At 43.3% G+C, this 14,740-nt stretch overlaps 1 protein-coding gene across 1 annotated transcript in view; it reads left to right on the top strand.

Annotated features, from left to right (window-relative positions):
• The window catches only part of LOC308286006 (cadherin-2-like), a 70,623-nt gene that overhangs the window by 30,168 nt on the left and 25,715 nt on the right, over positions 1–14,740 (top strand). The window contains exon 3 of the mRNA XM_080726963.1: positions 13,342–13,571. Within this exon, the coding sequence (XP_080583089.1) occupies positions 13,342–13,571 (230 nt within the window). The remainder of the gene's footprint in view (positions 1–13,341; positions 13,572–14,740) is intronic.

Genomic DNA, 14,740 nt, shown 5'->3' with positions numbered 1-14,740 from the left:
TCTTCCTGCACTTTAATTTGCACGGTGCTTGTCCGTTGCAAATCAAAGTTCCAACGCCCTTGTGGTTTGTGTTCACCTGGTTCTGTCTGCCATAAATGATCTAAGGGCATGTGGCAAAGAATTAATTTTAGACAAAGATGAATTGGCACTTTAATTAAATCCTTAATTGCATTTGTTGATTTACCTTCCATCACCATTTTTTTGTGGAGAAATCAATCTTATCGGAGACTTTTTAAAGCTATAGTACATATTTCAGTCTTTCTAAAAGTTGTACATACTCTTTCGAATCAATACATCAATAATGAAACAAACAATTCAACCTAATGATCTGCACTCGATGAAAGTACTCGATGCAATAGTTCTCCCCCACCATCTCTACTGATTCAGCTGTCAGGTGAACTTCCCTTGTCCTGGCATCTATATTATATCCTTATACTTTGCTGCGCATCTGTGTACCACACCAAAAATAGCAGATCCACAAGCCCACCATGTGCTGTATGGCAATGTGAGTGTGGGCTTGTAGATCATCTATTGTCTGCGTGGGAAGCTAACGTACGACTAAGTATAAATCAGGCTTAAGAGCGACCGTGCATGAACTTGGCATAGCGTTAACACCCAGGATGTTTTTTTGGCTGGAACAAGTGAAAATGCACATGCTTCTCTGAACAGATATGCTGAACAACCATGTCCGTACTCTTCCCAACAAGCAGCTGAGAGGTAATTTGAATTGGGTGGTGATGCAAATCATGTCTGGTTGAGCTTGCAAATGCCTCAGCGTGTATTTTATACTTTCGCTGAAGCAGCACTGGATTGGCCTAGGTAGGAAATAACATTCTTTTTTAGCATGTCTACTCTGCACTGGAATTTAATAGAAATGCCTGCAACAAGCAAAGTAAGGCTTTTGAGGCCAACTAGTATTGATCAGACATCAACCTTTCAGGCAGTTGTTTGTCTATGGAGTTTCTAAATGTTGTTTTCACTCTGAATTGTTTCTGCTCTAACGAGACATAAAAGGCATGGTGGTTATAGGGCAAGGATGTTTTAGTTTGCAAAAGCAAGCAAGTGCAGATATGAGCCACTGTCATCATTGTCAGTGTAGTCACCCATTGGTTTGTGGTGTACTGTTCTGAAGCTCTGAGTTAGGGTTTAGGGAATTGCAATTGACCGTCTTCCTCTATGGATGTCTCCATCATGGATCTCTGTCAACCAGAAGTGACCATATTTGGACAAGAGGTGGAGCTGGAGATAACCGTTTGGTATGCTTCTATCCTGATTGCTGAGATGTCGCTGCCACAGTGATTGTCAATGACAAGGGTGCCACCCTCTAGGAATACCCTGCTTTATTGTCCATTCCATTGTTTTTACACTTAATGGTACCATTATTTACATTGTGCTGTTGTATTGAAGAAAACTTGAAACTAGGCATTGAAAACATAATCTCAAAAACAGACACTATGTTTACTGAGGTAATGAATCAAGTTAGAAGTGAAGTGTCATTTTCCTATAGACTTCTATACCAGTAAGACACCCTAAGGGCGAGAAGCGGTGTGGTCGCACAAATGGGTGCGTGCACATGGGCGTGTGCAGTGCTTTGGCATGTATACCCTTCTGCTGAGCTGGTCGAGTCATCACTGTGATGTCAGAACAGGTCAGCTACATCCATATATGGAGTCTGTGAGGTCAGATGTAGAGGTATTTATTGACCAGCTCCATATATGGGATCTAGTTAATGATCCAGTCATCTCCATGTATGGATATCCAGGGTTTGATGAGGTCAGTGTCGTGATCTTCATATATGGAGATCCAGGTGATGATAGTCTTGATTTGCAAATTAATTCTGTCTTAGCCATATATGGAGCGTCCATATATGGGCATTGTCAAATATGGGCATTCCCAGATATGCGCTTAATATTGATATATTATCCCATATATTGGGACAGGGATATGGGCTTAAAAGGGACAAGGACGGTATACATTTGCAAGTGTAACTCGTGTTGCGGCAACCACACTGGTTAGACTGACAATATTTCCATATATGGGCATTCCCAGGTATTGATGGGCATAAAAGGGATTCTATTAGTATGGTTGCCCTAATAGGGCATCATCTGGGAATCAGATGTAGAGGTCAGCTCCATATATAGAGATCTACAGTAAGTGATGATCCAGCCGTCTCCATGTATGGATATCCAGGGTTTGATGAGGTCAGTGTTGTGATCTTCACATATGGAGATCCAGGTGATGATAGTAGTCAGCAGTCTTGATTTGCAAATTAATTCTGTCTTGGCCATATGGAGCATCCTAATATGGGCATTGCCAAATATGGGCTTAATATTGATGACATCAGGGATCTCCATATATGATTGCCAGAACAGGCTGTCTTGGTCATATATGGAGCGTGGCAGTCAACAATGTGATGTCACAACAGGTCAACTATAGACATTGAGGCGTTATGGACGGACTGACTGACGAACAGGATCTGCCGGGTTTCATAGTAAACTGCGACCTACGGTTGCAATAATGTGACTGTTTTGCGATCAGTGGAGCCGCCCGCCTCCTGCTGGTCATTTGAGAGAAAGTAGGTTTAAGTCACTTCCACATTTCATTTTTCAGACTAGAATCTTCTTGCTTGAATTATAACTTGATACTTTATGACAACCCAGTATTCCCTTATGGAGCATAGTACAGTACAGTTTTTATTTTTTAGCTTTACGCAATAGTTATTCTAGTGTGCTTATAGCAGACCTGGCTAGTCTCTAGGTCTGCGGTGAGCACACTTCAACGATACTGTAGGTGCCTTTCTGCCAGGGTAATAAAAAGTCTTAAAAGAACATGCCTATGGAGGATACCTCACCAGCACTAGCAGCCATGTCTCCTATTGCTTTTTATGATCACATTCTGACAGAAATGATCAAGGGATGAAATGAACTGCTTCAAAACTGTGGGTTGGAGATCAAAAGGGCCAACTAATGCCCCATTATAGGCTGCACTCCAGCCAGTTTAGTGCCCAGACCTCATGATCCAGCCGCCTCTGAAAAAAATATGCTGGGCTTGGCACCAGAGACCTGGGGTTCAGAGTGATCAGCTGATAAGGCCGCCTTTCTTTTACGGTTTTCATTCCCCATGGAATTCCACAGAGGTTTATATTAGAGGCTGTTTCTCCGGACACCTTCAGGTGGCAGCATACAGAACAAAAGACTGTATGAAAAGGTATGATGTGGACGGATGGCTGTTTTTAAGCACAACTTGCAAAATGCATACATACACCCATTTAGCCCAGTAGCGATGTAGGTTTAAGGATGGGAATTTCGGTCTTTCCATCCATCACTTTAGTCCTAAACAAGACATCTAAAATTTGAGTCTGGATTCCCATGGAATATGCTGTGCTGCCCTCATGCTTCCTGTAGGACTTGAGCAGAAAAATATTAAGGTGCAGTCATGCACACAAACTGTCCAAATCTAATGGGCAGATTGCCATGAAACTTCTTTTGTTCTTTTTGGAATAATCGGGTGGTGCAATTGACCCATTGCTGCACTGTCTGCTTTTATTCTCAATCTTCTGCTTCACACAGTGGATGTCTACTCTCTCCCTTCACCAATCTTTTTTTAGCCCCACTGGCCAGAGTGCAGGCCTCTAAGGATGGCGAAACCCGTTCGAACTACTTTAATCATAGCAAGAACTTTAGAACTTTCTAAAGGCAGTGATGTTGAACAATATACAGTACGTGTCCTGCATCTCTGACACAAAATAATAGGAATAGACACAGTAAACTCACTATTGCTGCTTCCAGGGGATGCACCTTATTTTTTGGAAAAAACACATTCCACGTTCATAACAAGACTGAAAAACATGAATTCAAGCATCGTGATGAAATCACCTGCAATCTCTTAATTGTTGGCTATACGTTGGGGGAAATAAAAGTTTTATTAGCCTCTCTAGTGAAAGTGTAGGGTTTTAAGGAGGGCAATGTTGGCCTCAGTCGTTCAATCGGCCAGATCAGCTACTTTGATCTGGTTGTGTATGCGAACAATAGACATGCCTACCAACCAGTGCCATTTCTGCATTTTGAAACATCCGCTTCTTATAAAGTTATTGAGCTATCTGCATTTCACGCTCTTAACATCTATTTTTAGGCTAATGACATAAACATCATTTCAAGTTCAAGTTGAATCCTTCATTGTCATTGTACCATTACAAATAAATTGAATTTTGCAGCATTCCAGATTCGATGCAGAAATAAAAGACAAGACAAAAGAAAGTAATGATTATTAGAATACATCTAAGGCTTTTAACAGATTTGTATTTGTGTGAATCTTACTGATCTGTGTAGATGCATATTTGTTGCTGAGAATCTTTTTTCTTGGCACACCAGTGACAAAATATGGAAGGTATTCAATCTTTTAGAATTTATATTCATGGTATTTCCATTTTCCATAAATGTCATGATCAGAAGAGTGTTTTAAGTGTATCTTTTCTCCGTAGAAGCACATAGATAGGTTGGGTAGGGTCAAATTGGAAATGCCTCAGAGGCAATAGCACTGTAACAGTACCATGGCGATGTTTGTGATGGAGATGGATGCTGGAGGCAGTGGAACATTTCCCCAAATGCATTTTACCTCACCGTGTGGTCACTAGGAAATGGCCTTTGCAATCCACGGCACAGTAAAACCCAGGTGCATGTGGACACGTAGAATGGCTTATTATTTTCAATCTCATTTCAAAGTGCCGTCTCAGTGTGTTTAGACCTGCTTCTGGCCTGCTACCTCACACAGATTGCTTTTCCATGCCCCGCCCCCTTCTGTCACACACACGCGCGCGCGTGCCACACACACACACACACACACACACACACACACACACACACACACACACACACACACACACACACACACACACACACACACACACCCGTTCACAGTCCAGCATCAAGTGCAGACTGGACAGAGAACCAGCAGACTGAAGGCGATGGAGAGCAATTAAAAGCCAGTGACCTTTAAAAGAGGGCAGTGTGAGGTTGAAGTGCAGCCATTTTAATATGAAGTTTAAAACCTCATTTTTAATTATGTTGATTTTAGATCTGAGGGGTTCAGCAGGCTAGCTGTTGGTTGCCTGCTGAACACAAATCCTCCAGCCACTCTGACCTCTCATTTAGCCCCATCATGACGGTAATATTTACCCACTGCTTTCATTTTCCACAAAATATGAATTGTTGCTTTCAGCCTGAAACCTTGTATCTCCATATTTCCCATCATTTATGCCCTATATTTTCGTCACAGTGTTGAGCAAAAGTAGCCAATGAAAATGGCTCACAACGATAATGTGACACATTGTGAGTAAAAAAAAGAAAAAGATCTGGCCTGTACTGACAAGCCCAAAATAGCGATGCCAGAATGAAACTGTCTAAATCTGTCTGTGGCTTCTATAAATATTTAACCAATGAAATGTACTAACAAGAGATTGTAATTAAATAATCTCTACTTGAAAGAAGAGGAGCGATCCGAGCACTCAGACAGTAGAGGAGGAGAGGGCGGGCGTAAAATCAAGGTACTTGAAATTCATTACAAAAAGGTTAAAAAGCTGACATGTTTTGACCCACTGGTCTTCTTCAGGGCACCCTGATGAGAGCTCGGATCGCTTCTCTTCTTTCAAGTTTTATTCCCGTTGATCCTAGAAGCACCAACTGTGCGTTTTTAACTCGACTTGTACCTCCACTGAGCACCTGGTTGTTCTCTCTTTTCGCTTTAAACAATTTCTTCATTGGATCCATTGGAACACTGGTTTCTTGAAAAGTTACATTTTTGGACTTGATTTGTAGTCGTTATCGTTTAGTATTGGAGCAAAAGGCACTATGAAACATGCTGTGGCTATTTCTGGCCTGCTCCCATATAAAGCTGTCAGCGATGTCATTTTAGCCATCTGGATGACCAGCATACTAATGCAGTGCTCCTGATAATGAGGTTCACCTGTATACATTTACCGGGCTAGCAGAGCTTTGCTGAAAGGCATCATAAAGTTAGCAAGTATTTGACATCCTGGTAATGTGGTCAATTTAATACCCTACCAAAGCCACTGAATCAAGCTGCCCGTCTCGATAGCTCACAGAACAAAATCCCAGTAGCTATGCGCTGATAAGTGCAGAAGGATGTAGCTTAGCCTTATCAGCTCTTGGCTCCAGTGACACAGTAATCCACCCATTGCTAGGCTGTCATTGCACTGAAAAACAGAATCATTTCATTTACCCAACAAATGCCCTAGACTCATTCTCATATCTCCCCATGCTTCCTCTTCACTGCTAAAGTGCAGAGATTGCTGAGGCTAATTTCTGGAGGCCTATTATACACTGTGTGCAAAAGTACACGGGTAGTATGACCCTTTGTAGAAAATGCTGTTCCACCACTGGAATCAGAGGCCCTCCTTGTACAGCAGTTCACTAGCAATGGCAGAGGCCAGTTGCCATCAGCTATAGACATTGTTCAGTCAGAACTCGGCAGGCAGCGAACAGTCTTCTTGTCTACATAAAGACACCAGATTACCAGAGGAGAGATCGAAGGCTAATGTCCTAGCAGCTATCCATTGCTCAGGCAAAACACAGAGCCTTTGTACGCTAATAGGGTGGAGCTTTGGCTCTGAAGGAAATGGAGGTGACTCTCTGGGCCTGGCAGGGAATCGGTCTGCATACCTTGTTATTGTCCTTAGAACAGACTAGAGTGATTGTCAGAGAGGCCAGCTGCACACTGGTACACTACAGCCAAATGGACATGCGCAAGTGTGATAGAAATGCTTTAAAGAAAGGAAAAAAAAGTAGGGGTGAGAATCTCATTTAGTGAAATGCTTTTCTTTTTTGCTTCCCCTAAGGGGCTGGTATGGTATATCAAGGGAGCTTATAAGTCGTTATATCTGAAATTGCACAAGTCAGGATGGATTTATTGCCACATCAGTCTATGCTGCTGGTGTTTTTTCAGTGTATATGCCAGCAGGACCGTTTGTGATAAGAGAGGTTGGTATCAATGCACTTTATACATCCTTAATTGAAGCAGCGGTTTCAGTAAGGGAAATTGGTTCCAACATCATGCATTAAACTGAACATTTAAGTGCTTGGAGAAGCTAAGAAAACTAACCAGTATGTGTACTGTGCTCATTTCTTTCATGCAAATCCTTATATTTTAGGTAGTTGTAATTGCATGGCGTCCTTTGCATGTTTTAAGTGCTATGCATTAGTAAAACACCTTCAAGGCGTCCAATCTGGCAAAAAAAAAGCAACATCATCATTCCCAGATCTCGGTTTCACCTACAAAACTGTTTTTCTGAAGAAGCCCTTTTAGCTGACAGATACTGTATCTAGAGGATAGATCTGCCTGAGCTTCATCCCAGCGTCTCATGATGACTGAGCATATTTTAGATTCAGTCCAGAATTGGAGAAGTAAAGCATCACCTTCAGCTTTGTTTGGTTTATCTTTTTTTCCAGTATGAAGTTCTCTAACCATGAATACTCTGTAAATTCCTTGGTGTCACGGGTCCATTTGGTTACATTTGCACACCCTTCAGAGTTAAATGAACACTTTGTATTTAGTGTGTATGTGGCAGGCATGAAGGTTTCTGCATTCTGAAGCTGAAGAGGGTTTGTTTAGCCTACGTTTGTTTATAAATATTGGAGGAAATTGCAGTTTTGTGTTACAACCAGGATCCAAAATTTAGGGAAAAGGTTATTTTGCACGAGACAGTCTTAAATTTGAGTGTTTAGCATTTTATGAATTTACTCAAACACGTGCATACCTTATCCATAATTATGGCTTTTATGTTAAATAATCTGAAGTAAAGAATAGGCTACGGCTAGCGGTGTGATAGTAGTTGTATGCTCAGTAGAGTTTCTTCAGACTTGTGACTCGTGAGTCTATTCATTATTTAAAGCTCAAGAACTACTTACAGTAAAAAAGAAGAAAACATGCACACAAGCATACAGTAATTATAGGTAAGATGAACTTATGCTATTTACAAAGTATTACTATAAGCCTTTTGGCAGCTAGAAAGGTATGCCCCTAATGATTATTTGTGTGTGTGTGTGTGTGTGTGTGTGTGTGTGTGTGTGTGTGTGTGTGTGTGTGTGTGTGCGTGTGCGTGTGCGTGTGCGTGCGCGTGCGCGTGCGCGTGTGTGTGTACACGCGTGCGCGTGTGTGTGTGCATGCGTGCGCGCGTGTGTGTGCATGCGTGCGCGGTACATGATTGTGCCAATTTTGAATACGTTTAGAATTTCATGTCACTGAATTCTGAACCAAGGTACCAGAGAGCAACCTCTGCTGAGAGGTGAAGCAGCATCTTATAAACAAACACCAATGCTTGCCACTTGTATGTGTTCAGTCTGAGCCTCTGCTCTATACATACAGTAGGAGATTGTCTCATCTCCAATGCAGGATACTCGCAGGACACACGCACCCTGGTCATGTGCGTTGGTGAATAATGCATTTTGTCAGGGGGTGTCCGTGCATTTCACCCAGTGGAATTGCCTCTGGGGCACTCGCCTGGTCTGCATTTCTCCCCAGCTAGCGATAAAACACCCTTACTTGGTATTTCTCACCTCTCGGTGACATCACTTCCCGGAGATGAATGATGGTAATATCGGGATGATCCCCACACGGGAGGGTTCAATCTTGTTACATTTACAGCACATTAGAGGGAACTCTCTTTACGCACAGTATAGCCGATTGGCAGACAGGCATAAAAGCCTAGACTCTGGAACAATTTTATGTACTATGTGCAATCACAGACGGACTCTTTATGTGTTTCCACATTCCATGTTCCAAATTAAATGTATTCTCTCTCTCTCTGTGTGTGTGTGTCTCTCTCTTTCACTATTCGTTTTGTCTGAGTTAGGGTTATCACGTGGTGAAGCAGACAATAGAGGGGCACTTTAGAGAGAGGTTAGCTTGGGTTTTTGTGTTGCTCGTCAGCCAAGGGGTGGGGGCCCGTGCGCCGTGAATAGGATCGTTGAGTCGGAGGTAATTTTGGGCCCCGGTGCGGGGCATTAGTTGGACTAGCCTATCTGCTGACTGGCCTGTTTTTTTCTATTTCCCCCCCTTTTTTTTCTTTTTTCTTTTTTTTACTCCCAGCAGCCCCCCCCCCCCCTCTGCTGCATCGGCGTTTCTGTCCAAACCAAAGGCCTTTATCTTTGTGTCCATGACGGCACGTCTGATAGGGTGTGGTAGCCAAGATCTCTTTTACCCCTTTACTCTGGGGAGCCAATACATCTAGATAGCGATACCTTGCAGCAGCATCCAGGTTTTTAGCAGGGCTATACCATACGTTGCCACGGCTTTTATCTCTCAAATACCTGGAACGCTCCCGAGTCGCATTAGATTTTAACCACTTTAACCATTATTGTATTCTTTAACTTTAGAAAAATAGCAGATATACAAGCTCACAGCGCGCGCTGCGAGCTTGTAGATCTGCTATTTTTTTTAAATCGTGAAAATGTGTTGCAAGTCTTTGAATATCTTTGACCCGATCTTTGACCCGACTTCTAAATCCTTCCTCTAAACCAGTGGTTCTCAAACTTTTTCATGTCAAGGACCCCCAAAATTACAGGTATTTAGCCACGGACCCCCCCATCTCAAAATATGTTGTTCCAGTGACCCCCCCCCAGAAGCAAATATTTGAGTTACAAATGTTCGCTTTTAAATGGATATATTCAAAGACTTGCAAAGAAAAATCACGATTTTTCAAAAATAGCGCGTGCCGCGGTGTGAGCTTGTATATCTGCTGTTTTTCAATAGTTAAATCAGTCAATAATCCTAGGCCTAAATGGGTTATAAGCCACTGGAGTGTTGGTGATAAATGAATGGACACATGCTGGACATCCCCATTCATTATCATTGGAAATAGCGCTGCCCTGGTGGGAGTTTGTGCAGCGATTGCCATGGCGGCTGACTGCTGAAGGGCCTCCCAGAGGTCCTCTGATGGCCGAATCCCAGGCATCGCTAAAGAGCTGAGGCTCAACTCAATACAAGGTTTGGGCTGCAAAAGATCACGGGGGACACACAGCAGTCAAGTATATCCCTGCTATTATTAGACATTTTCACGAAAATGAAGAATGCTGCAGTATACATTCTTGAGACATGACCCCTATTCTTTCTCATTAAACCCATGTGCTTGTAAAACACAACATCTGATCACATAGGCTGGCGCGCTGGCCCCATTTTGTCTAATCTTCACACTCAACAACACTCGTCTGTATATTCATTCACACATTTCACATTATAATTATATTTTAGCCAACTTGTGTGAGTAGCCTGGAATGTCAACTATTAGCATGGTTGAATTGCCACTGGCACAGATTTTATTAGCTTGTTTGCTATAAAAGTCCATCATAACTGTGCTAACCACTATTGTTGTCCAAAATACAAGCCTGAAATGTCATGTAGCTATAAAGGTATCTTTCTTCCTCACTCACACACACTCTCTCTCTCACACTTACACACACACACACACACACGCACACGCACGCACACACACACACACACACACACACACACACACACACACACACACACACACACACACACACACACACACACACAGACAGACGCATACACACACAAACACAAACGTGTGGAACCGCAGAGTCGATGATTTATATGATAATCCAAGCACCTCATTAGGGGGAGCGTGAATGAGATTTCCTCACCTCTCCGCTCGACATTGCAAAGCTTCACAAATCTATAAACAGCGAGCCGCTGTATTGTGAGCCGAGTTATTTTGACACTCCTTTTACTCTGTATTCCAGCGCTGTCTGAGCATCTGCAGACTTTGGCTGGCTAGGTGATTGCTTGAAGGCTTTGAATTTATAGGCGGTTGGGTTGAAGGCAACACCTTCAGAGAGTGAAGGTCATTCATGGTTCTGAAGTCGGCTTTGTCCTGCTCAAAGAGACAAAGAGAAACTAATTGGCGGAGGTGGCTTGAACAAAAGGAGCCAGGAGGAGCTCGCTCAATATGAGGCATGTTCCAATGCAGAATAGATTTGATTCTTGCATCTTGTATCTTCATTAAAGACGCCGTTTGTTCTCTCTCAATGCTACATCACCCAAGGTGAAACCCTTGTGTGCTTTACATCAATATTTAGATGAATGGCAACTCCTCAGGTGAAACAACCCATAGAATGCTTTATTCTAATCTGTAAGCTGCAACCCGAGTCCGCATACATTTTTGCCCCCTCTCTTTGTGTAGATAACGCTAGGGCATAATTGTATTTCCATGCAGCACGAGGGAACATTTTTATTGATGTTTCTTCTGTCCACTGTACTTTCTTTTGCTGTTCTCAATTTCAATTTGCATAGGAGGCCTTGTTGCAGAAGTCTTGCGTTTGGGACTTTTCACAGAATTTTTTCGCAGAATTTCCATTTCCATTCTGGTTTTATGTTGGGAGGAAGATTATCCTTGGCTGCGCTTGGCCACTGTGCCTCCCAGTGCACAATACGAGGAAACGTTGCCTCCCCTATTGGTACAGTAAAAGTAATAAAGCTTGATTTTTAACCACTTAAAACCTGGTATCCCTATTTAGGGCATGTAATTGTAGGTTATATTATTCTATGATTTCAAACATGAATTTTGTCCACAAATAGCAGATCTACAAAAATATGTCAATTGCAATCGGTAGTCTAGGACTCAAAAATTGGAATCGGCATCGGACCCAAAAATCGGGCATCAGTCATTCACGCTTCCCCTCAGTTACTATAAAGTAACCAGACCAGAAAGGTGTTAAAGCTACTCCTGCCCTCACTGACATGTGTGTTATTCTAGTCCTCGTAATCGAGTGTGTGCATCTGTCTGTATGTAATTGTCATCTTAACCATTTAAACCCTGTGCTTAGTTGACCAGAGTGCCCCAGGGGTCTATACTGGGGTTCCCCCTTTTTCCCCCCTCTACACTATATCTACACAGAAGATAGCCGATCTACAAGCTCATGATGCTTGCGAAGTTGCGATGCGATGCTTTGCGAGCTTGTAGATTCGTTATTTACTAGCGAATGTTGGCCCCCCCAGTATAGGGAGGCCAGGGTTCATGTGGTTGAATTGAGTCGTGCCTTTTGAGTTCCTATCACGCTGTGCAGCCTCAGCACCCACAGGAGCTCGCTCGCTGTGCTCTGACTTCAGACGATGCTCAAAAAAGTCATCGCCGTGTCCTCAAGGTAGCAACGAGAAAGGAAGATTAGGTGCCCCTTGCTCAAGGCTTTTGTTAAGTAATTCCACGTCTGGTTTAATAATTCACGACGGCTCTGGCAGAGCCTCCACTGCAGCGATACATCTTAGCGTTCTGATGTCTAGCTGGGAGTAACTTCAGTGTCCTCTGTACGCCGTTGTGCACACTATAAACATGAGGCACCGCTGCATGGGAGGTTTATCCCCACAAGAGGAACTGCCAACGAAGCTCTTAGCTGCCGAGATGTTTGTGGTGTATTTGTTTATAAAATGTAAGTGTGTGTGTGTGTGTGTGTGTGTGTGTGTGTGTGTGTGTGTGTGTGTGTGTGTGTGTGTGTGTGTGTGTGTGTGTGTGTGTGTGTGTGTGTGTGTGTGTGTGTGTGTGTGTGTGTGTGTGTGTGTGTGTGTGTGTGTGTGTGTGTGTGTGTTGCTTTGTCATTCACCTGTAACATGAACCAGTGTTGTGTCATTGCCACTGAGACAGCCCGTCTTGAGCCACCTGTCTGTGAGAAAGGCAGAGAGTGTGTGTGTGTGTTTCCATGTGTCTTGTGTTTGTACATACTGATGAAATAAACATCACACACTTCACCCTCCTGGGAAGCCGAGGATGGGTAGCCATCCACGGAAAGCATCCCTGTTTGTCATCGGGGACAAAGCTAGCGTGCAAAAGCTTGTTTTGAAATGTTTCGAAAAGAGAAAAGGATAGAAGAAAAGTTAAAACTTAATTCTTTTGGATTATTCTTGATCTTTTATGTTTTCTATCTTTTTTATGTGTTATGTTCTAATTGACATATTAGGTTTTAAATTTAGCTAATGTTTGGGTATTTTAGGGGTGTCAGCAAAAGCCCTTAACGGGGACATCACCCACCCTCACGTCTCTCTTTCCTCCAGTCAGTGACGCACCTGTTTTGAGCAATACCTTTGGGGCACAGCTTGAAGTGAATAATGTATGAGTTAGAGGAAGAACCTTTGTGGACTGTACTACACAGTCTGCAAGTAGTGTGGGAGGAGTCCTTCTGTCTTCTGTCTCTTTGTCTGCCTGCCTGTCAGTCTTCATTCCTCTATCCCTGCTTTTCCATGGTGTTTTTTCTTTCCTTTTTTATTATCCCCAGTCTTACATCTAACGGCCGCAATATTTCTGTGTTTCTCTTCCAGTGACGTTGCAGGACTGCGACCTAACAGGCCTGGTGCTGAATTGCAGCAACCCGGAAACAATCCGGATAGAAGCTTCCGGAGCGGTTCTATTCGGGGTCGCTGCCAGGGACCTAACGCCCTCTGCACTGCAAGGGTCGCTTACGGTGGTGATTGTCGTCCATGAAGGGAATGAATTCGAGATGGGATTCCCGCTGAGTTTCCCCATCCCTACCAGCCATACCAGCCTACCGGTAGGTTACTACCTCGCTCTATCCCTTCCAGGACACATTTGTCTTGTTTGTATGACTGGTGTTGCTGCTACAGTCTCTGAATAATCAATTCTGCCCCCCATCAAATAACTTGCGCTTATTAGGCACACACCACATTCACAGATGACTTGTTGCCTAAATTGTAGCAGGTGTTCCGGGAGACTGGATGGATGCTCGCTAATTAAAACGTAATGTGACAATTTACTAGGAGCACAAACATATACTCAACACGGTCAGTGGGTAGCGAGAGCAGATGCAAAATGGCTGCTCGTAAAGCCGATTCCAATGAGCCGGCCCCCGCGCCGGCGAGGTTATTGCCTTGTCATCCAAAAGGGGACACACCCCTACTGGTGATTGGGAAGATGGGTAGCATCTGTCTTAGGTGGAGAGTGTCGTTTCAGCTGTTCTGCTGGACGGTGTGTGCAGTCATCTGCAGTCAGTTACACTGACCGTGTTCTCATGTGTCAACATTGTGGTTGGCTGTAGATGAGAGGAGGGGAGTGTGTACCAATCTTGCAACAAAACGTATCCCCCCCCCCCCCCCCCCCCTGCTATGTGACCAGGAAATGGAAAACCGGTCTATGGACTTTTGAGGTGCTTTAACTTTGTTGTCAGCGGATTATATCAGCCTGTTCAATTAGACAATATCTGTTGCTTGCCACTTACTGGAATTATGCCATTTGCCCTTCATCTGTCTGCCTCCCACACTCTATTCGGTGGCTGTTTGCTGTGCCCTCAGTGAGCCTTTATATGCGTATTACAGTAATCACTGCAATGAGATGTTAGATTATGGGCTCTTGGATGTCTCAATGAACATCTCTAAATACAATAACCGTGTTTGTTTTACAAACACCACAGTGCTTCACCTCTTCTCTCCAGTCCCATACTTCTCAAATGAATGGTGCAAGTGGCCATTTCAAAGTGTGCAGCGCCCCAGATAATCCCATTAAAGGTGAACGTCGTATTTTATGTGGCCACAGATTAAAAGTTAATGCTGACAGTTATGTCTAGTTGCTGTCAATGCTGCAGGCGCGGCCGTCTCATGGGCTGAAATTAAACTTCTTGCATGGAATGATTTACCATGCCTTTTCAAAACACCATCGTTAGCTACTGACACTCATTTACTATAGTGACTCCTGCAGGTATGTGAT

The sequence above is a fragment of the Nannobrachium achirus genome (assembly GCF_963921795.1).
Source record: "Nannobrachium achirus genome assembly, chromosome: 5".
Lineage (NCBI taxonomy): Eukaryota > Metazoa > Chordata > Actinopteri > Myctophiformes > Myctophidae > Nannobrachium > Nannobrachium achirus.
This window is presented reverse-complemented; position numbering and strand designations above follow the sequence as displayed.